General features: G+C 39.9%; 1 protein-coding gene across 4 annotated transcripts in view; it reads right to left on the minus strand.

Moving 5' to 3' along the window:
• DPP10 (dipeptidyl peptidase like 10) overlaps positions 1-24,823 on the minus strand; it is a 391,015-nt gene that overhangs the window by 293,391 nt on the left and 72,801 nt on the right. For 2 of the 4 annotated variants that reach the window (XM_065561599.1, XM_065561598.1), the window contains exon 2: positions 14,092-14,206. The exons of the other annotated variants lie outside the window; for them this stretch is intronic. In XM_065561599.1, the coding sequence (XP_065417671.1) occupies positions 14,092-14,206 (115 nt within the window). The remainder of the gene's footprint in view (positions 1-14,091; positions 14,207-24,823) is intronic. 4 annotated transcript variants of the gene reach the window in all.

The raw sequence follows: 24,823 nt of genomic DNA on the forward strand, positions 1-24,823 counted from the left end.
GATCTGTGCTTCTCTTAAATTTTGTCAATAACGCTTGCTTCAGCCACTTCTCTCAGTAGTATCCACGGCCTACTTGCTGTCTTCAGGAAATGACATCTCTCCCCCCACTCCCTCTTAAACTTTTCCTTAACCAAATTCAGAGTGAGAGCTCTTATTATGCCATCCTTTTGTAATCTATACAGGTCTTTCCTCAAGGTCTCAGTCAGTAGGAACCCTTTAAATACTTACTCTAATCAACTCTCCTCTCACTCTTCATTTTTTCAAGGCTAACCATGTTCCACTCTTAAAACCTTTTCTCACAAAACAGACCTCCTAATCCCCAAATAAGACTTGTTGACTTCTTGTGTACCTTCCAAAGAATAACCTTTTTTTAAATTCAAAGGCCAGTATTGGACACAGTATTCCAAGTGTAGTCTTACAAGGGCTTTACAGAGTAGAACTATTATCTCTCTTGATTTATACCTAATCCCCATTTATACACCATGGAACCTTATTAGCCTTTCTTGCTGCTGATCCCACATACTGAGTCACTACCTTCAATCTCCTGCATACTATTACTATAGCCTCTCCCCACCTCAGCTTCCATTAATACATTATTTAAGGTATTTTTTGCAAACATTTCTCCCTTCAGAAGCAATTATTACCTTGCACTTATTACCATCAAATTCCACAGTGCTTAATTCCTTTCACCATTTAGCAGCACTCTTCTCAGTGCCTACCACCCGCCACCTGTGTTTCTGTGATCACCTGCAAATTTGGACACCATACATCTCACTCCCATTTCTGAATCATTTAGATAAAAGTTAAATAGAACTGGCACTGTGAAAACTTACTTGCAGCCTTCAAAAAGGGTCAGATTCCATTTATTATGACCCTATGTACCCTGCTAGTTTGCCAACTTTCAATCCAGATCACCAATTTTATTAGGACACCAGATTTGTTTTTGCATAACTCACTAGTTTCCTCTGAGAAACTTTATTAAATGCCTTATTAAAATCATTGAAAATACACTGGACAGTATATGGAAAGGATACCCAAAAAGACAGCTGCACCCACTTTTCTCAGCATTCCGACAATTCATATGCTTGCCAAGTAATTTTGGTTATAAATTGAATTTTATAACTTTAAATTGAATTTAGTATTTCTAAGCATTGTTTTTAACCATCTAGTTTAGAAAAACAGACATCTTCAAACAACTATACTGTGTAATGTTTGAAGAGTAAAACTCTCCTAATGCTAAGACAGTATTTAAATAAAACCAAATTTGTGATCTTTTAGTGTAGGTATCCACTCTGTCAACGTCTCAAATTATCTAAATTTTTAGTAAGATGTTGGTTTGACACCAACAGACTCAGAAATACTCTTTTGAATTCCCCAAATGCACAGTTAATTCATGGAAAGACAAGCTGCTCATCATGTAAGCTATCAGAAGACTGCAATTCATATTTTAGTCTAAATGTGAATTTGTATGCATACCATATAGTATATTTTCTGTCTGTTGTTAAAGACTCTCTTTTCCCCCTTAATGTTTATTATTACATTGCAGAATAGTCTACCATCTCTTTTCCATTTCCATTTTAAATTGTATTGAGTTATTCATTGAAGGGCTAACATTTTCCAGGTCTCCAACTAACTTGATAGATTTTTGTATTTCCAGTTGAATATATATTCAACTAGAAACATAAAAATCCATACATATATTGTGTAGATTATATATATTTTGTAGATTACTGGAGTCAGAGTTGAATTTAAGTGTTACAAGATAAAAAGTGTTACATTTTTATATTGTGCAGTAAACTGACAGCTGAACTGCTTAACAATTGGGGTACATTCGTACACAGACAGCTAACCTTATTTTAACCTTAAATTAAAGACTGAAAAGCAGAAATCAAGTAGAGTGGATTTGCACTAATAGATAAGAAAATGCTTTTGCAAATTAGCAAGTAAATGGACAGACAATAACAAAGGAAGAATAGCGCCTCACAAAATTTACTTTGTACAGTTATTTTATAAAACTAGTTTAGCTGTAATTATTTAATTTAATACTTCAAATTTTAGATGAATAATTCTTCTGTTCTACTTTGAGAAAACAATTGTGTCTTGGTAATACGAGACCTAAGTATATCATCCTGCTTTTAAATATTGGCTGACAAGTGGAGAGAGACCATTGGTTTATTGTGCATAACTTCCTGGATGTATGGATGTGTAAATTAATGAAGTTCTACTGTAATTGTTATGAATGAAAGAGGGCAAATAGATTGATAAAAGGAAGGTAGTGATCAAAAGTGGTTCCTAATTTGCATGTCACTGATGGCCTATAAATGAATTAATGGCCTAGATCTAGTTGTTAGTGTGCAGATGTCCACATCAGAAAAACAACCTTTTCTACCACTTCTGATAGTTGAAGAATGAAGTTAAAGAATGCACATTGAGGGAGAGATCCAACCTCGCAACAGATAATAATCCAAATTTACCCTCTTCTGGGGGGGTGTGACTTCATTTAAACAATAACAGAACATAAATCTGAGCTTAAAAGTTCTCCACAAAATTGGCTGATCCTAGTGTTTCCCTCTGCTCAACCCCCAGTCTCCTCTGCCTCAAAAGACATTCCAAATCCAGTTATAACTAGCTGGAGTGGAGTTCACCAGTCAGTATGACCCAGTGATAAACACCCTACTTCTCTATATGCTGTTTAAATACGTGACATCAATATGTCTCAACATAAGAGCCCTGCATCACCACATAGGATCTTGGAGTCTTCCAACTTATTTCAAACAATACAGTGGTCTGGAGCAGAACTACTGACATTGTTAGGGAGGAGTAAACCCTTCGGAGTGTTGGAGGTAGAATGGTAGTACAATGGGGAAGCCTCCATGGCCCTCATTGTACCTGTTCGTCACACAGAAGCTTTCAGTGTCCAGTAAATCCAATCTAGCATTGCTCACTTTGGGAGCGGGGGAAGGAAAGACGACCAGAATCCTCCGATGAGACCAATGATATGCAACATATTGCAAAACTTAAGGAATATGGTGAGATAATTATTAGTTTCATGTGAAGAACTGATCTCAGAAATTTTACTTTTACTTTTTTTTTTTAAAGTGACAGGGCCAAAGAGAATTTAAAATGTTTGAGGTGAAATAAAACAACATAAAGGTAACAGAAATCTGTATGATGTTGACTGAGAAACAGCTCTCCAATTGTGCCCTATACTTCACTTCATGTGTTCAAACAAACAGTGTAAAGGGGAAAAAGAAGATTATACTGTTTACAAGTTTGGTCCCAAGATAATTTCCTTTTCTCTTCCTCTATTTTCAGGTCTATTTCCCAAAGGTAACTGACAACTCTAAGGATAAAAAGCACTGGCTTCATATCTGATTTGTGCAGAGGCAGGTCAGACTGGTTCCCTGGAGCCCCAGCTCTCCCACACTCAATTTCTTCACCACCTCCACGAAGCGTAACCTTGTGGTCAGGTGCTTCCAGGTGGTGCATAGCCCCAAGGCCGCTTTGCACCACCCCGTGAACGTGCTAATCTGCTGCAGGAACAAAGAGGCAGTGTGACTCTTAACCTTAAGCTCTTGCACTCAACTACAAGGTAGACATTCAATTTCAGCTTGTGTTTGTGAATCCTGATTCTAAACTACACAGAAATGTTCAGTGGGAGACATCAGACCCCAGTATGATGGAATAGGACCTGACTTCCATTCCCAGCTCTGCCACTGACCAGCTGTGTGACCTTGGGGGAGTCATATCAATTCTGTGTCTCCATTTACCCATCTGTAAACAGGGGATAATAATGTCTTTATAAAGCACTTTGATATCTATGGATGAAAAGTACTATATACAAGCAAAATATTATTATCACTACATGGAACAACTTACATTCCTCAGTATTAGCCTGAGAAAAATAACCTAAACCCAGTTGAAAGTACCAGAATAAACATATTGTACATGTCTGGTATAGTATCTAACAAGCTATGATTCTTTTCCTCCCCCATGATCTTAATATTATGGTATTTGGAATTTAACACAAATGCTATAAGAAGACTCTTGGAAAATATAGGAATCAGTGGAGATTCATAGTATGAGCAAGCAACGTAAAATGAACAAGTTCCTGCACTTTTCTATAGTTGTATTTTTTACTTCTTCAGTCTGATTCTCTTTTAACAATAGGTAAGATATCACCAGTTCTGCCTGTATCCCTCATTATCAATATAATGAATATCTGCTCCAATTAATTCTACAAATTCAAGTTTTATTTCATGTCATAATAAAAATCTTTGAAATTTGTGTTAATAATTTTTCTTTTGTTTTAACACTGCTTATATCCTTTACAAAAGAAAATGAAAAGACAATGTCTCTATTAATGTCAAGGTGAGTGAGGTGCTATCTTTTATTAGACCAATTTCTGTTTGTGAAAGAGAGAAGCTTTTTAGCTTTCACAGAGCTCTTCTTTTTATTATTTGTATTAATGCCAATATTTGTATGGAACTAATGTCCCAAATTCTTATGACAAATAACTTATCTTATTCAACATTTGTTCTTCTCTTGGGAACAATAAGTAGGATTTGAATTACAGTTTGAAGCTTTAGAAATACACAGCTTGTATTGTTGTGACACCTGTTTAGTTCTAGGTACTAGGCAGGAAATTACGTGCCCCACAATGCAATTAAATGTGCTAGTTAACTGCAAGCAAAAGCTATTATTTCTGTTGGACGCAGCAATATGCAGTATTAGACTTAGCCATACCTAGACAATATTACAAAGGATAATGAGGAAAGGTTAAGAACTAGCCATGAGAGGCACATTGTGAGGAAAACAAGTCCTACCAAAGATATGCACAAGGTTATATGGAACTCAGCAGATGGGAAAACTAAAATCCAGATTGACCACATGATTATCAGTAAAAAGCATAGAAGATAATTGATGGATGTTAAAGTCTACAGAAGTGCCGAGCATGGCAGTGATCATGAACAACTAATGGGAAAGGTTAAGTTAAAGTGCAAAGCAAAGATGGGTGCAATTGGAGCCAAATTTGATCTTGATAAGTCAAAGGATAGCTCTGTGAGGGAGGCATACAAGATGATGCTTGGAGGGCATTTCAGGCCATTAATTTATGATGAAGAAATGTCACTACAGAACAGATGGGAAATATTATAGGAAGCAGTACAAAATACAGTGGAGGAAGTTATTGGAACGTGTAAGAAAACATGGGAAAGCTGGACAACAATGAAACAAGAACATTACAAGAAAAGTGTAAACAAGCCAAGACTGCTAGGAAAAAGGAAGAAGTAAAAGTGTGCAAAACAGTGAAGACTGAACAAGCAAAAGTGCGGGAAAGAAGAGGCTCAACAACTAGGAGAGGCATCAAGAAAACAAGACATCGGAACAATATAAAAAATGATTACGCTGTATGGACACACAATCAGGCCAATGATGCAGGTCATAAGAAAGGCTACTGGTGAACTAACAACAAATGCTAAAGAGGTGCTGGAAATATGGAAGGAGCATCTTAAAGTGCTAAAGCCTGTATTTCATCCAGATGCAAGCATTCTAGACATGCTGGATGAACAGGGCAGTTTGCAGTGTAGAATAGCTACCAGCCTGGAACTACCATCAGGAGAAGAAATAGAAAGAGAAGTAAGGCAGCTAAAAATGGGAAAGCTACAGGATTAGACAATATAACAGCTAAGCTGCTAAAAGCTGGCAGAAAAGCACTATTCAAAGCATTTGGAAAAAATATATCATAGGGTATGGGAACAAAAGGAGATACCAATGACTGGCTAAAGGCAATAGTTGTAGCAATTCAGAAAAAAAGAGATCCTACCAAGGTGAATAATTATAGAGCCGTAAGATTATTATAAATACCGGGAAAGCTATTGTCAACAGATTCAGGCCACTTTTAGAGGAAGCGGTAGGTAAGATTTAGTGCAGCTTCAGACTAGGAGTACTTGTGTCACCTTAGAGACTAACAAATTTATTTGGGCCTAAGCTTTCGTGGGCTATAACCCACTTCATCAGATGCATGGAGTGGAAAATACAGTAGGAAGATATATATATACATATATATACATATACATACACACACACATAAAGAGAACATGAAAAGATGGGGGTTGCCTTACCAAGTCTAACGAGACAAATCAACTAAAGTGGGCTATTATCAGCAGGAGGAGAAATCACCAGACTAGGCTGATTCATGCTCTGACAGTTGATGGAAAAAAGGGACAATGGAGATTTAAGATGTTTGCTGTTTTCATCAACTACATGAAGGTATTTGATTCAGTTTGACGGAAAACATTATGGAAAGCCACAAAAATCACATGGTTTATTATATAGGATAACTGCAATTATGAAACTGTATAAATCCTCTAGTATTGTCAGAATTGATGGAAAATTAAGCAACAGGTTCAAGTCAAAGTTTGCTGTAAGATAAGGAGGCTGTATATTGGAAAACGGAAAACAGATAAAGTGTTGAAATGCAGCAGCAAAGAAGAAGTACAATTTTATGTATATCTAGGAAGCTTAACCAGTTCCACCAAGGATGAGATTAAAAGGAGATGTTCTTTAGATACAAATGCTACACAGAATTTGGTTTTTATCCATCCCTAATTTCACCATTACATTTGGTACCAAAGTGAAAATGTATCAAACCAGTGTACAGTAACTCCTCACTTTAAGTCGTCCCGGTTAACGTTTCATTGTTACATTGCTGATCAATTAGGGAACATGCTCATTTAAAGTTGTGCAATGCTCCAATCACGTTGTTTGGCTGCCTGCTTTCTCCACAGCTGAAAGCCTCCCTACTCCTCCTCCCCCCCGTCCCCACAGCATCTCCCACCCGCCGGCAGACCCCGTGGATCAGTCCCTTCCCCCTTCTCCCCCGCGGCAATCAGCTGTCTTGCGGCGTTTTGGGGGCAGGAGCAAGGACTCGGCGTGCAGGCTCCCCCTCCCTCCCCTACCTCCTGCCTGGGGCAATCAGCTGGCTTGCGGTGTTTAGAAGGCAGGGGAGGGAGAGGGAGGAGTGAGGACTCAGCGTGGGAAGCAAAGGGGGAGGAGGTATGGGGGGAGAAGAGGCAGGTCAAGGATGGGAGCTTGGGGGAAGGGGGGGAGTGGATCGGTTGAGGGTTGAGCCCCCTGCCCCTGGTGCTTGCAGAGTAGGGGAAACTGCCGCTGCTGCGCAACGTGCTTCACCTAGCCTACAGCATCTTCAGCCTCCTTGCCTGCCTCATCTCCAGTGCCAGTGGGCTGTGCCTGTGTAAGGGTAAGGCAGGGTCACCTCCCAACTATAGACTTAACGTTAAGTGAGGAGTTACTGTACTTAACAGCATTACTCTCTGGTCTGAAAGCAACTGCATTAAATGAAACAGACATCAGAAGGCTGTTACAATGACAGGTCTTTGGAAGATAATGTGTAAAGAAGGTATGATTTTAATGCAAACAAAGTTCAAAGAAGAGTAGGATGTGAATTTAGGGTACAGGACTGGCTGCGAATGAAAAGATTCAGAATGCCGGGACACTGCAGAAGACAAACAGATGATAGGATGCTAAAAAAAAATAACACACATGCAACCAAAGTCAGTCAGACATAGAGGCCAACCACCAAATCAATGGTGGGATATGGTATGCAGGGACATGACCAGGCTGGGCTTCATGGAGGAACAAGCCATGGACAGAAATGAATGGTGACACTATACTGCTCCCTGTGTCCATTAAGATGCTTTGGGATAAGAAGAAAAAGATTATAAAGCACTTTTCATCTTCAAAGTAGTTTGCTCAGACTAGTGGTATTAGAAACTGGAAGCAATATATTCTGAATGATCCTGAGATAACATGAAACTTAACAGTAAATACTGCACTAAACATATTAATTCCTATCAAGTGTATTTCACAGGAAGATTTTTACAAAAAGATTACATTTTATTAAAGCAGATTTAGACCAACTACAAGTACTAATGGCCAGTGATTATTTCTGTTTCTAGATCTACAAGATGTAGTCTACTTTTTTCTAATGCTAGACATCCCAGTTGCCTTTGAGACACTTGAGATCAACTAATATATAAACACACAAGCAAAAATCTCAGTTTACGTAACTAGTTTTGAAAGGTTTTATAAAATAATAATAAATAATTAGAATAATAATAGAAATGATTTGCTCATGAAAATGAGGGGTGGACAGCACTGGCTTGAGACACCCGGGGCGGCTCCAGGCACCAGCTCACCAAGCGCATGCCTGGGGCGGCAAGCCACAGGGGGCGGCCTGCCATTCGCCGTGCGGGCGGCAGTCAGGGAGCCCTCGGTGGCATGCCTGCGGGAGGTCCGCCGATCCCGCGGCTTCGGTGGCAATTCGGCGACAGGTACGCCGAAGGCGCGGGACTGGCGGACCTCCCGCAGGCATGCCACCGAATCTGGATTACCAGCGGACCTCCAGCAGGCATGCCACCGAAGGCTGCCTCACTGCAGTACTTGGGGTGGCAAAATACATAGAGCCGCCCCTAGAGACACCAGGCAGTTGTGATGCAAGCTTCCTCTCAAAGCTTTCTTTATGTCCTTCATTCCTGACCTGCATAAAATCCTTTTTTTTCCAGTCCTAGATCCTTGCAGAGCAAACTGGGAAGTTTCTTAGGGCTATCATAGCAACTGAGATGTCACACAAGTGAAAACCAGTATTGTCTTGAACTGTTGACAAAGGCCAGTGTAAGGGGAGACATACATTCTAATAACATAACATAATGCTAGTCCATGTGTTGTACAGGGTTGTTGTTGTTTTTTTTTTAAATCTTTGCCTCTGAAGACTTTGAAATACTTCTTCAAATTTGCCACTGTTAACAATAGGTTTTCAAACATAAGGGCCAGAAGTGATTTTAATTGCTTTAAGTTTCAGCATAATTCTTTCTAGCCATCCCTTCAAACAAGAAATCCTCTCTTTGAAAAGAAAGAAATATACTTCAGTCACTAAGGTGGCTTTGGGTCTATCATGACATACATGTTCCCAAATTTACCTTTCTTGATCCCCTGAAGAATCCTCTCCCCTCTAACTGGGGTTAGATCAGCCCAACTCATCTTTTGCAATATGTTCCAAATGGTTGACAACCAAATGATCGCTTTTGATCACTGTCTTTAGTGTTCTGCATTGAATATCAGCCAAGCATACATAGAAATCATAGAAATGTAGGAGTTGAAGGAATCTTGATAGGTCATCTAGTCCAGTCCCCTGCACTAAGGTAGGACTAAGTATTATGTAGACCATCCCTGACAGGTGTTTATCGAACCCTATTCTTAAAAATCTCTAATGACAGAGATTCCACAATCTCCTTAGGTAATTTCTTTCTGCTTAACTATTCTTACAGTTAGGAAGTCTTTCCTAAAGTCTAACCTAAATCTCCCTTGCTGCAATTTAAGCCCATTACTTCTTGTCCTGTCCTCAGTGGGTGAGGAGAACAATTTATCACCCTTCACTTCATAACAAATTTTACATACTTCAAGAATACGATGTCCCCCTCCCCCCAGTCTTCTCTTCTCCAGACTAAACATACCGAGTTGTTGTTTTTTCAATCTTTCCTCACAGGTGACATTTTTTAGACCTTCAATCATTTTTGTTGCTCTCCTCTGGACTTTTTCCAATTGGTCCACATCTTTCCTGAAGCATGCTGTCCAGAACTGGATACAATACTCCAGCTGAGGCCTTAGCAGTGCTGAGAATACTGGAAGAATTACTTCTCACGTCTTGCTTAAAACACTCCCACTAATATATCACAGGATGATGTTCACCTTTTTTTTTTTTTGCAAAAGTATTACACCGTTGATCCATATTTAGTTTGTGATCCACTATAACCCCCAGATCCTTTTCTGCAGTATTCTTTCCTAGGCCGTCATTTCCCATTTTGTATTTGGGCAACTGATTATTCCTTCCTAAGTGTAGAACTTTGCATTTTTCCTTACTGAATTTCATCCTATTTATTTCAGTTTGTTAAGATCATTTTGAATTCTAATCTTGCCCTCCAAAGCACTTGCACCCCTCATAGCTTGGTATCATCCACACTCTTTAGAAGTGTACTCTCTATGCCATTTTCTAAATCATTTAAGAAGTTATTGAACAGAATCATACTAGCACAGATCCTTGTGAGACCCCACTCAATATGCTCGTCCAGCACGATTGTGAACTATTAATAACTAGTTTGACCATGATTTTCCAGCCAGTTGTGCACCCAACTTACAGTAGGTTTATCTAGGCTAGATTTCTCTAGTTTGTTTATGAGACGGTTATGTGAGATAGTAGCAAAAGCCTTACTAAAGTCAAGATATATCACATCTACTGCTTTTCCCCATCTAAAAGGTATGTTACCCCACCAAAGAAGGATATTAGGTTGTTTGGCATGATTTGTTCTTGACAAATCCATGTTGACTGTTATTTATTGCTTTATTTTCTTCTAGGTGCTTACAAATTGATTGTTTGATTATTTGTTCCATTATCTTTCTGGGTACCTAAATTAAGATGACTGGTCTATAATTTCCTGGGTTGTCCTTATTCCCCTGTTTATAGATAGGTACTATATTTGCCCTTTTCCAGTCCTCTGGGATCTCTTCCATCTTCCATGAGTTCTCAAACATAATCATTAATGGCTCAGAGATTGCTTCATCCAATTCCTTAAGTATTCTAGGATGTATTTTATCAGGCCCTGCTGACTTGAAGACATCTAACATGTCTAAGTCATTCTTAACCTGTTCTTTTCCTAGTTTAGCCTCAGTTCCTAACCCATTCACACAGATTTTCACAGTATTAGTCATCCAATCATTGCTAACCTTTTTGGTGAAAACAAACACTTCGGCCCTTGTTGCATTTTCTGTTACTGCCTTTCCCTCCTCATTTAGTAATGGGGCCTATCCTGTCACTGGTCTTCCTCTTGCATCTCAGAATTTTACAAATACATTGCTTGCTTACCCTTTATGTCCCTAGATAGATTGAGCTCATTTTATGCCTTGGCCTTTCTAATTATGTTCCTACATGTTTATGTTTTTTGGGGGGGGGGTTATATTTATCCTTTTGTAATTTGACCTAGTTTCTACTTCTTTTTTTTTTTTTTTTTTTTTTCAGGTCATTGAAGATCTCATGGTTAAACTAGAGTGGCCTCTTCCCATACTTCCCGTCTTTCCTATGCATTAGAATAGTTTGCTCTTGTGCCCTTAATAGTGTCTCTTTAAATAAATGCCAACTCTCTTGAATACTTTTTTCCCTTTGCTTGCTTCCCATGGGATCTTGCCTACCCATTCTCTGAGTTTGCTAAAGTCTGCCCTCTTGAAGTTCACTGTCTTTATTCTGCTGTTTTCCCTTCTACCATTCCTTATAATCATGAACCTCATCATTTCACGATCACTTTCACCCAAGCTAGCTGCCTTCCACCCTCAGATTCTCAACTAGTTCCTCCCTGTTTGTCAGAATTGCCTCTTTCCTAGTTGTTTTCTCCACCTGCGATAATAAAAAGTTGTCTCCAATGCATTCCAAGAACTTGTTGAATAATTCGTGCCCTGCTATCTTATTTTCCCAAAGACGTCTGGATAGTTGAAGCCATCTGCACCAAGTCCTGTGCTTTGGATGATTATGTTAGTTGTTTTTAAAAAGTCTCATCCATGTCTTCCAGAGTAGGTGGTTTATAGGAGACACCCTACCATGACATCACCCTTGTTTTCTATCCCATATATTTTACCCAGAGACTTTCAACAGGTCTGCCTCCCACTTCTATCCCAACCTCAGTGCAAACATATACTTGTTTTATATATAAGGAAACACCTCCTCCCTTTTCTCCCTGCCTGTCCTTCCTGAGCACTTCTGTACCAATATTTCAGTTGTAAATTATCCCACCAATTTTTGTGATGCCAATTATATTACATTTGTAATTATTCACTAGTATTTTTAGTTCTGCCTGTTTATTCCTCATACTCCTTGCACTAGTATACAGACATCTAAGATGATTATTAGATTTCTACTCTATATTCCTCCTTGTCTCTCCTTTGTCCATGCTGCAATTTCTCATGTTCTCCACAGATTCCTACCCTTCACCCAGATTTCCATGTTTTGGACTTATCTGTGGGCATTTGTCTCCTGCCCCATCAAACCTAGTTTAAAGCCCACCTCACTGGGTTAGCCAGTCTGAATCTTAAGATACTCTTCCCCATCCTTGAAAGGTGGACCCCATCTCTACTTGGAACAGGATCCCATGGTTCAAGGAAGACAAAGCCCTATTGGCAACAATATTTGTGCAGCCATACATTCACCTCCAGAATATGTCTCTCTCTGCCGGGACCCCTACTCTTGACTGGAAGGATCAAAGAGAACACCACCTGTGCCCCCACTCTTTCACCCTTACTCCAAGAGTCCTATAGTGACTTCTGATCTGTTCAGCGTCATATCTTTCAGTATCATTATTGCCCACTTGAGTGAGCAGCAGGGGGTAATAGTCTGAGGGCCAGATGATCCTCAGCAATCTTTCCATAACATCTCAGATATGGGCCCCTGGCAGGCACCACATCTCCTGGGATGCCAGCTCAGGCCCTCTGCCCTCTTTAGAAGGGAGTCATCAACCACCACTACCCTGCATTTTCTCTTGAGGGTGGTGGCCACAAGCTTCCCAACCTTGGGTGTACATAGTGGATATCTCCATAATACAGGGAAAGCAGCACAGTTTAGCACTCCAGCATGCTCTGTTCAGCCACCTTTCGTCCCAAGTGGCAGCCTCATCCTCTTTGCTCCTTTCCCAGACAATCTGGCCACCTCCCTGTCTGAGAAGCAGGTCTGAGCTTCTGTGCCTGCTATCATTCAGCCCATTCTCTGCCTACTTTGTAGCCCTTTTCCAGTGGCCAGATAATCTGACTCTTTTACTTGCCTAGATAGCACCTCTACTTGTCCCTTGGTTATGAGCTATAGGAATTTTTCACAACCTGTTTACACTTTCTTCCAGCTCCATAGTGTGTAAATTACATCAACATAACCATAGGCTAAGGAAGACTAACAGGGTTGTTAGGAGTCTAACTTAAATTTGGTCCATCATATCTAAGCTTTCCAGTGTGATGATTCAATTAATGCTGAATTAACCTAAACCTCAAGAACTAAAATATACAAATGAATTCGTAACATCTAATTATTGATTATATACATATCGATTCATAAAGTATACTAGGTAATTATGCAAAAAATATACAAATGCAACTGAGTGAAAATTAATCAGGAAAATATATAGCTTCATCAATGGTTTGCAAATTCCAAGGCTATGCAACTTAAAAAGCACATTCAAATACAAACCAAATGAATAACATTTCCAATACAGAATATTTTCAGACCAATATTTACCACTGATATAGGCTTCTCAGTTCACTTATTTTAAATAACCTCTGTCTGATTGGGAGAAATCAATGATATTTTTCTTTTCTTTGCAACATATGTTGCCTTCTATCTGGGCTTCTATCCCTGTTTAAATGTTTGCTATCCCAACAGAAAAAGGATTTCCTCTAAAAATATTTCTTGGGTAAATTAGAATAAAGAGAACTTGCAACAAAATCAAACCCTCCATGTGTAGGAACTTACATTGTCCAGGACTTGATTAATAGGCATATTCATATTATTTTTGCAAATCAGTTGTTAAATAAATAGCTTCAGTTCTCTCTAATTTATTGTGTATATATGACAGTGAGAGACACATATACACTGATGTGGCTGGATATAAACATTTCATGTTCAGTATTAGCACATTTTAAAACCAAGTTTTCTATATATACCAAGGGATCTGAAAATACACTAGGAGGCAACCATGCATGACTTTAATTAATTTCACATATACTCAAGCCAAGGGGGATTTTGAGTGGGTGTATAATGGCAGGTCCCAACTTTGCATCAATTAGGTCATTCTGTGCCTGCTTGGGATACTGAAATTCAAGTAGTCAGAAGTAAAATGCACAAAGACAAGAGTTAATGTTATACTTTTAAGTCATTTTCAAGATTACATTATGAATCAAAATGTCTTCAGTAAGAAATTACATTTTATTACACACACATACATATATATATATATAGAAAGAGAGAGAGAGAGACAAAGAGATTACCTGGGGTTAAAAGAATGACAGACATAGTGATGAGTGAACATACAACTAGAATCACCAGCAGTGCAATTGCAATTCCCTTCCAATTCCTCTGCGGAGGGCTGTTACTTCCAAGCTCCTACAGAGATTAAAAAAAAATGTTTCATAATTACATATAATCCCAGAAAAATGTATTAATACAAGAAATGATTCTGCAGATTGTTATAATCACACTATATGTGAGCTGATTATCATCCTTCTCCTCTCTGTAGTTAATTTAATTATTCAAAAAGTACGTAATTCCTAGATCTTTTTAATAGAGATGTCTTTTTTAAACAATTTTATTTCCCTAAGAGACAATCAAATTGAGCTTATACAAGCTGTCCAAAATATGACTGGTGTTAATGTGTGCTGAACATAAACTTCAGGACAATATCAACTGGCACTTTTACAAGATACTTACAGAAATAAAATGTGGCAATTTACTATAATTCTACCTAAAGTGGTATGAACCATAAAGGTTTAAATACACAAGCTTTTAATGTATAATGTTAAACTTCTTATTTGTAATGAAAAACATTTACAAAACTGCCAAAGGCTCAAAGTATTCCTTCTTAAACTGAACAGCATTTCTTCCTCTATACAGTAGTTCATCTGCAAACTGCTCTCCTATCACTCATAAAAATCAACAGTAATTTGTAACAATATTAAATGAATGCTTCTGTAACTACTGCTCCATGTAAGCATATATTCTCCTTTGGTTACACGGGTAGCTCCTGTTAACATTAGCCAAATGGGACTTTAAGTTTGTCAACAGAAATAATGCATAGTTTTTATTTTGTCTAGGATTTCATACTGCACCATCGCAGTATAGAACAGAAAAATACATCAAGGTGGTACATGGTTGGTATTGCTCTCTCCTCTCTCCCTCCCCCACATGAAACAGCACTTTCTCCATCTGCATCTGGCAAGACAAGTTCCAACTTTTTCTCTCTGATATTGACCTTAACACAATTATCCAGGCCTTTGTCACCTCAAGATTAGATTGCTATCATACATTCTATGAGGGATTACATTTTGTGAGTATTTAGAAGTTGAAGCAAGTGCAGAATGCTGTGATCTATTTACTGAGTTGCACCTTGGGAGCACATTAAACTGGTGCACCATAATATTCATTGGCTTTCAATAAGCTCCTGAGTAGAACTTGAGGTGTCAGTTTTAAATTATAAATGCCTTAAATGGTTTGGGACCTGGACACCTGAGAGATTGTCTTTCTCCGTGACATATGGTCATAGACGAGATCAGCAGAGCCACCTGAGATGGAGTATTCATGGAATAAATGAGAGGAAGTTGCTGACATAGTGAGGGGTCCTTGGTTTTAGAATTTGCTCTCCCTGACCCACCAGTGCCAATAGGGTAGTCATGCAGAGCAAAGAAAGGGTGCAGCCCGCTGTAATTTGTAACTTCAAATAAATACTAATACTTTCTTTTGCACATGCAGAAGATTGTTTCTGAACAAGTTTGCAAACATCTGAGGCAAGAAAGATGTTGTGACAACCCACATTCTTTGATACAAACAAACCACATGGGCCTCATGGGATCTTAGAAGGGTCTTTCAGCACCAAAACCAGAAGCCTTTACTGCCCAAGCCAAAGGAGAACTCCCTTACGGTGAGACAGTAAATAATATGTTGGATACTTAATAAGAGAAGTCACTCAAAGGAGTCACACTCTCTCTTTCCCTCATACTCATACAAGGGCAGTCTATTTCATACTTTCCCAAGTCAGACAAGCCCATCCCAAATGTCTGAGGTCCATAAGAGTCCTAACCCAATGCTTTTGACTTGTGTGTTACATGTATACATCAGACATGATCCAACATAGTGCACATGGCTGGCTGTGAGCATATTTATAGGTAATGCAAGGCAAATCAATCTCTCCCTGTCCTATAACAATTAATACAGCATACTCCTTGAACCAATCTTCACAATTTTTGCCTTTTATTTTTTTGTAATTTCCTTTCCACAGTTTAGCACCTGAGAAAATTTAAAGACCTCTTCTTGCCCAGATCCTGCCTTATGAAAGAAGTCAGTTTAAATGCTCCAGTTTAGCACATGTGCCTTGAACAACTGTGAAACACTGCACAAGGGCACAGTGAGGAAAGCAGTAGGCAAGCAGTCACTTTTATGCTATTAGTGTAAATATTTGGACTAGATCTTACTCTCACTTCATGAGTACAACCCCACTTAATTCAAACCAAGTTCCATACATGTTAAATGAGATGGGAATTTGACCTCAGGGCTTTCAGTTTCTGACATTTCACCAACAATTAATGTTCAGTCCAGAACAGATGGACAAGCACAATTCCCCTATGTGGTAGCAAGGACTGCTAATCCCACTTTTTGCATTGTTGTACACAGTTTAACCCCTTCATAGGTGCTAATATGTAGGTGCCATTTTGTTATGTTTACTGCATACAGATCACACTTCATGCCCCACAAAAACATTAATATATATGGCTCTGTGAGTCCAATATTGGTGGACAGAATTCTGAAGACTGAATTCCTGTATAACAAACCATTTTTCTCCACTTTCACCAATAGACATAAGCCATTTAAAATTTGGAGAAACACATAATTATCTTCACACTTAAACTAATAGAAAGGACTAGGAGAGACAGAGTTGTACTGAGGAAACATGATATCGAATCACAACGCCTTAAAAGGTTAACTATCATTGCCTCACCGCCAAACGGTGGCAGATTTTCGGAGTCTTGCACCTCAGTTTTCCTGATCGCAGCAGAAATCAGTGACAGAAATCAGGATACAAATGTACTAGACTCCAGATTTTTAAAGCATGGCTGGGAACAAAGAGCACGAAAGCAACCCACTCTTGGAGAATCCTTAGGCCCAGCACCTCCGCTCTGGGTCAAGAGGCGACTCAGCTTTTTCCAGGGACCAACCTAGACCCACAAGCCAAAATTACCTACAGCTTTTTTTCTTCAGCTTCTTCTGACTCACTGCAACTGGTTAAACACGTATCGAAGCTGCTCCTGGCCCCCGCTGTAGGTGCATGGCTTACTAGGAAAGTCTAGATCAGGGGTCGGCAACCTTTCAGAAGTGGTGTGCCGAGTCTTCATTTAGTCACTCTAATTTGAGGTTTCGCGTGCCAGTCATACATTTTAACGTTTTTAGGTCTCTTTCTATAAGTCTATAATATATAACTAAACTATTGTTGTATGTAAAGTAAATAAGGTTTTTAAAATGCTTAAGAAGCTTCAATTAAAATGCAGAGCCCCCCAGAGCGGTGGCCAGGACCCGGGAAGTGTGAGTGCCGCCGAAAATCAGCTTGCGTGCCGCCTTCGGCACACGTGCCATAGGTTGCCTACCCCTGGTCTAGATCATTAGCTTCACACCACCACCTATTGGTGCAGGAATTTGGGTTACTACATCAAATTCCATTAAAGGAACCTGCGAGATGAGACCAGGGTTGAACTGAGTTCTCGGGGAACTGAGTGGAAGAGGTCTCGAAGGCTATCCCAACAATCAGCCCCTTTTGTAACACTATATAAAGTATTAGACCTCTACCTCCATATAACACTGTCCCTGGGAGCCAAAAAATCTTACCATGTTATAGGTGAAACCGCGTTATATCGAACTTGCTTTGATCCACCGGAGTGCGCAGCCCCACCCTCCTCGGAGTGCTGCTTTACCGCGTTATATCCGAATTCGTGTTATATCCGGGTAGAAGTGTATCATGTTCTAGAAATTAATTGGGGCCCAATCCTATTGCTCTTGCTTATGTGAAAATCCTGCTGATTATAGTGGGACATTTCTGGTGAATAAGGGCCCAGTTATTGGACCTCTCTTCTGGAAGTCATTATAAAAAGCAAGTAATACAACCTTTGTTCAGCCATCAGATAATGGAACTTAATAGCTGTTTAAGATCATGACTACCAATTAAAATATGTATGCTAAAAAAAGAGTAGTCATCCCCAGTGAATTGTGCACATCACTACTTCGAGGGAATGACTTTAACAAACAGATGCTAGAAATGACAATCATAGTTCTTTGTACATAGGGCTCTAAACACTGTTTGGGGTGGGGGGGGGGGAGATTATGGTATTCCGAGCATCTTTCTTTGCTGAAACAAATATTGTTGCATAAAAAAGAAAACATTTTAAATACCCTCAGGCAAGAGAGTATTGTAAGAGAAAGACCAATATAAAGAAATGTAGAGATGAGAGACTTGATGCTTCTTCCATGCCACTATAGAACAGGAGTGACTCCACTGAAGTCAATGGTCTACCAAAGGCCTTCCTGAGAAGCAGTAAAAGGCAGAGGCACCAACTGGACTTCAGTAAGCATGCTCAGGGGAAACCAACTATCATAGATGTGAGAAATAATAGGATTTTGGGACTGACAGCTAGTCTGCTGCTGATCAGATAAGGAAAGTCCTAAAGCAGTAAGAAAAAGTAAAATTAAAAGTTAAATACATTGACCCAGGATAAAGAAATAACTCTTCCTCTCTTTCCACAGCATCAGATGAGGCAGAATATTTTAAAGAAAAAAATTAACTTTCTGAGTAAGGTTTAGGCCCTGGGCTGGTGAACTGCAGATACTGCATAGATATAAATTAATCCAGGAAATGCTTTTGTTTAAAAAATGAGTTATGTGACTGTAGAAAGATAATATTTGTCCACAAGTTCAACATAAAGGCTTGTGAAAAGATGGGATGAGGGTAGATTGTTCCTCTCATAGGGCTGGTCCAAACAGATACAGACTCAAATGGTTCTACTAGCCAGTTAAGTTTTCTGATAAATAGCTCAGTTGAGTAAAAAAGCCAAATCCATAACATTCTGCTGTGTCAATGTCTGCATTTAATTTCTGTTGAACTCAGTCCTAAAGGGAAAGGGCATAACTTGCTGTCAGACTGGCTTCATGAAAACAGGTATTATATGGCAGCACAGCAATTTCTCAGTAAGTGTCTCATGAGGGATAAGGAAAAGCAGCACCTTGTGGATGTACCCCTTTTAGTTTCATATGCAGGAACAGTATCCTGGTGCTTGGTGGTTTTGTTTGCATCGATTAGTGTAGGTTAGCTTCACAGCTATGTGATCATATAAAAATAAAACCTTCGAAAATTAAAATGTGTAGAGATAGGACATGACACAGAGATGTCATGTTCAGGCTGCGGAAAGAGCTTGAGTCAGTCCAGGGCTTCAGCGTCCCTTAGGCTAAGTCCCATTCTCCTAGAAATAAGATCTTGCAAAACTTCAGTGAAAATACTATATGGATGGTATTTCAGGGGGAAAGTGCTATAAACTGTTATCCCAAAAATACACAAGGAGGATAGAAATAAAGAGTACTTCTACCCAGCGAGAAAAACTCCACAGCTGCCCCTGGTCAGCTGACTTGGGCTCATGGGGATCAGGCTCTGGACTGAAAAGTTGCTGTATAGACATTAGTCTGGGACCCTGCAAGAATCTACACAGCTTTCATTAGCCCCGTGAAACCAAGTCACCTAAACCGGACCAGCCATGGGTCTGTTATCCCTGGGTAGATGTACCCAAAGATGCTGGAGCTTTATGGCTGTCTGTACAGGGCTGCTTTCCACATTTAGGTTCTTGCCAATCACAGTTTATTGATTGACGGGCACTGATTGACTGACCACATGCAAATCCTTTTAGCCCTGGTCAGGAGTGCTTATGAGAATTTCATATTCAGCATCTTAAAAGAATTATCTATATTATACATCTTGCTTACCCCCTCAGAGGTTAGCCACTCATCTCTACTCTGAATTCATTTTGGAGGTCTGGTCCAGATATTCCATGTTGTAAATTCCAGGCCCTTTGGTCTATAAGCAGCATGGTCTGATGACCCGAAAAGGGACCAAGGTGGTCCCAAGGATGCAGAATTTAGGATGGATTTGGCTGCAAGCCCATGGAATGCCTTATAGACAATTGACCCACTACTTTGGTATTATTTTTAAATGACTGAATATTTTTTTCTTAGAAGTTCTGAAAGAAATGTAAGTAGACACATTACTGAAAAGCAGTTACATTAAAGAGAAGCCTACGCTAGGTAAACATAACACATTTGCCAGCTCTCCTGGACTATGGCTGAGGAGCAAACAGTAAAGTTCAGGAGGCAGGAGGCCAGTTGTGCACCAGGCTGGGCCCTTAGCATAACCTAAAATCTGGTTGAACTGACACTAGCCGCCAATGGCCCCAGTGGATGATTACTTTGGACAGCAATCACCAGAGGTCTCAGAGACATGATGGCCATGTCCCTCATCCCCCAGCCATGTCCCCTATGCTAGCCACAGGGAATGGAATGATTTAAGAGCCACTACACCAGCTCTATGTCACCAGAGGTTCCCCTTTATGCTAGAGTGATTCACAGATCCATATATTTTAAGGTCTAGAAGGGACCATTAGATCAACCATTTTAACACTGGCTAATCCTCCTGTGGATAGCTATGCTCGCTCTTGGGCTGCTGATAGTACAGTATAAAACATTCTCAATACAGCAGAGATGTAGGGCCATGATACCTATATAATATGCCTCAATCTCTCAAACCAGTTTCACCAACCACTGCCTTGTGTTGCAGTAATTTTTTTTGGTATCTAACAATGTTCGCCTTTGCCAATACAGCTCAGAAAATGCATCTGGCTTTCTTCCAGCAAGTAAGCTTAGTTTATTCTTGTCATTTTTTTTTCTGAGCCATATGTCATTTCTGGCTCACTTTGGCCCTGATCTGACTATAAAGCTCTCTTTGGCTATGTAATGTAATACCATAGAATGACACAATTGGCAGCATTCTACATTACCTCTTTGCACCTTTATTAAACTCAACATTTAATAATGCTCCAGATGTTTCTGATCTCCACCAAGACCCAGATTAATGTTAAATAATGTTCCAGATATTTATCATCTAGTTTGACTTTGTACATCCAATACAGGTAGAAAAATAATAAATATGAGATCTTTCCCCCTCTTCCTTCTTACTCTGGACATCCCACCCAAAGTACTATAAGGATATCTCTGTAATATACTACACTTTAGAGACAGCCTAAATCTCCATCAAGATGATTATTAAGAAGGAGCCCAGGGTCAAACCACAATAGAAATAATACATTTATGTGGTATTAGATACAGGAAATGAATTCTCTTTAAATTCAATTCATATACAGATATTTTGTTCATCTGAGGTTTACAATTTAAAGATTCATCATTTAGAAAAGCCATTTTCTTTAAAGTAGAATTGGGAACATGGGTTAGGAAAAGAGAATAATTTTACATTAATAGAACATTATTCAAAAACACATCTGTAGCAATTATTTAGTTGTATAAACTCACAATCCCTCTTGTAATTAACACAACCAGAAACAATTCACAGCTTTCGTTTTAAAGGCTTCTAAGTTACACAATTTTTATTGTTAATCAATGTGCATGAAAGCCTTTAAGGCATAACTTCTTTTGCAAGCATGTATAAAACTGGGCAGGATACTGGCTTTTGTGAATCCCATTCTGAGGCACCTAATTCTCCTCATGCACTGTATTGGGAGCCTGGGAGCCTAACCTGGGGCTGGTTTGGATTCCACTAGGTGGCAGGACACCTAAATGTTAGCCGTTGAACCTCTCAGTCCAACCAACCTTTTTGGATCTAGCCCGAAAGTAATAAAGACCAAAATTGTATACAGTGTTGTTGTAGCCATGTTGATCCCAGGATATTAGAGAGACTAGGTGGGTCAGGTAATATCTTTTATTAGTCCAACTTGGTGAGAAAGACAAGCTTTCGAGCTAACACAGAGCTGAAGAAGAGCATAAACTCAAAAGCTTGTCTTTCACCCATAGAAGTTGATCCAATAAAATAAATTACTTCATCCACCTAGTCTCTCTAAAGCTCAAAATATCATCTGCCTGTAAACTACCACAGCACTGGATTTATACATGTTTCACAACAATCTCATAAATGTCTGCAGTGTGAGTTGCATATCATAGAATCATAGGGTTGGAAGAGATCTCAGGAGGTCATCTAGTCCAACCCTCTGCTCAAAGCAGGACCAACCCCAACTAAATCATCCCAGACAGGGCTTTGTCAAGCCAGACCTTAAAAACCTCTAAGGATGGAGAATTCACCACTCCCTAGGTAACCCATTCCAGTGCTTCACCACCCTCCTAGTGAAATAGTTTTCCCTAATATCCAGACTAGACCTTCCCCACTGCAACTTGAGACCATTTCTCCTTGTTCTGTCATCTGCCTCCACTGAGAACAGTCAAGCTCCATCCTCTTTGGAACCCCCCCCGCCACTCTTCTCTTCCACAGACTAAATAAACCCAGTTCCCTCAGCCTCTCCTCATAAGTCATGTGCTCCAGCCCCCTAATCATTTTTGTTGCCCTCCACTGGACTCTTTCCAATTTTTCCACATCCTTCTTGTAGTGTGGAGCCCAAAACTGGAGACAGTACTCCAGATGAGGCCTCACCAATGTTGAATAGAGGGAAATGATCACATTCCTCGATCTGCAGGCAATGTCCCTACTTATACAGCCCAAAATGTTGTTAGCCTTCTTGGCAACAAGGGCACACTGTCGACTCATATCCAGCTTCTCATCCACTGTAACTCCTAGGTCCTTTTCTGTAAAACTGCTGCCTAGCCATTCAGTCCCTAGTCTGTAGCAGTGCATGGGATTCTTCTAAGTGCTGGACTCTGCACTTATCCTTGTTGAACTTCATCAGATTTCTTTTGGCCCAATCCTCTAATTTGTCTAGGTCCCTTTGTATGCTATCCCTACCCCCCAGCGTATCTACCGCTCCTCCCAGTTTAGTGTCATCTGCAAACTTGCTGAGGGTGCAGTCCACGCCATCCTCCAGATCATTAATGAAGATATTGAACAAAACCAGCCCCAGGACCGAGCCTTGGGGCACTCCGTTTGATACTGGCTGCCAACTAGACATGGAGCCATTGATCACTACCCGTTGAGCCCGACTATCTAGCCAGCTTTCTCTCCACCTTATAGTCCATTCATTCATTCCCTCAGCCTCTCCTCATAAGTCATGTGCCCCAGCCCCTTAATCATTTTCATTGCTGTCCACTGGACTCTCTTCAATTTGTCCACATCCTTTCTGTATTGGGGGGGACCAAAACTGGACACAATACTCCAGGTGTGGCCTCGATCTGCTGGCAACGCTCCTACTAATGCAGCCCAATACGCCGTTAGCCTTCTTGGCAACAAGGTCACACTGTTGACTCATATCTAGCTTCTCATCCACTGTAATCCCCAGGTCCTTTTCTGCAGAACTGCCACTTAGCCAGTCGGTTCCCAGCCTGTAGCAGGGCACGGGATTCCTCCATCCTAAGTGCAGGACCCTGCACTTGTCCTTGTGGAACCTCATCAGATTTGTTTTGGCCAAATCCTCCAATTTGTCTAGGTCACTCTGGACCCTATCCCTACCCTTCGGCATGTCTACCTCGCCCTTCAGTTTGAGTCATGAATCAATACAGAGCAAACATTCTAGGTAACAATATTCAGGAACAAATGGGAATGTAGAAAAGCAAGGCAAACCTTTCCAAGATTGTTGGGCCATGAAATCATAAAGGTTCCTACTGAAACAACTTTTCCCAGGGCTGAAACCCACTACAAAACTATAGGTAAGGTTTAGTTTCAATGAATTTATATACAGTTGAACTGGACTAAACCAATTCATTAATATGCAATAGCAGAAGTGGCATGAGGCCTCAACTCTGATGTCATAATTCTGAACTCAGGGAAATAAATATTGTGATGGAAAATGTTATTTCCACAGCATAGATACAGAGAAGTTAGATTAAAAAAAAAAAACCAAAACACTCTTTCTGGAAGGTTGTAACATAATACTACTGTATTTTGACGAAGCCAGAACACAAATGCACAAGACCCAAAAGCAGGAAGAGGTAACTAACTGAGGTAATAATGGCTATTAGGACACTAGCTGCCAGAATCAGTCACTCAGAAGGGCAAGGATAGAAGGTTTTTGGTCCCTGCACCTCTGCCCAACTTTTTTCAGCTGACACAGACTTCTTAACTAAAAAGAGGTACTTCTCCCTTGGAAAACAAGTGAAAATGGATTTTGATGAGATGCTCTGAACTTTCCTGGTAATGTGGTATGAGCTAAACTAATCCAATACATAGGAGAGTTACCATGTGGTTTCCACTATGTGACTTGCTCTGTATAAACTCCATGAACCTAAAATTGATCTAAAGCAGTTTCTTCTTAAAGTTTGTGGCTCACCAAATACAGGAAATTATATATACCGTGTACAGAAAATTCACAGATGAAGGTAACTTCTGCTGGTTTGTGAATGCTACTCAAAGTCAAAGTTAGGCTTTTGCAGTTTGAGTTGAGTTTACACAGTGCTGTAGTATTCAGTGATACAAATATGTCTATGTGCACTGATGCAAACTCTTGAGTAAGGGTCCCTCCAAGCAGAAGATCCATCAGTGGGACGTTACAGCAGTACATGTTGACTTCTCCCTCCCTTTGACGGGGCTGCTTCAGGGAAAAGTGCAGGGGTTCTGTGCAAGAAGAGGCTTAGTCTGGCCAGACAGGGTACATGGTGATTCCAAACATTTCATTGCAGCCTCTGGCAATGGTGCATCATCTTATGAAGCCTTCAGTGAAAATATAGAAATACTGTTCCCTCACCACCACCTGGAGAGAAATCATGAGTGAAAGCATGCAGCAGAACTATAATAAATATATAATAAATAAT

The sequence above is a fragment of the Chrysemys picta genome, chromosome 11 (assembly GCF_011386835.1).
Source record: "Chrysemys picta bellii isolate R12L10 chromosome 11, ASM1138683v2, whole genome shotgun sequence".
Taxonomy (NCBI): Eukaryota; Metazoa; Chordata; order Testudines; family Emydidae; genus Chrysemys; species Chrysemys picta.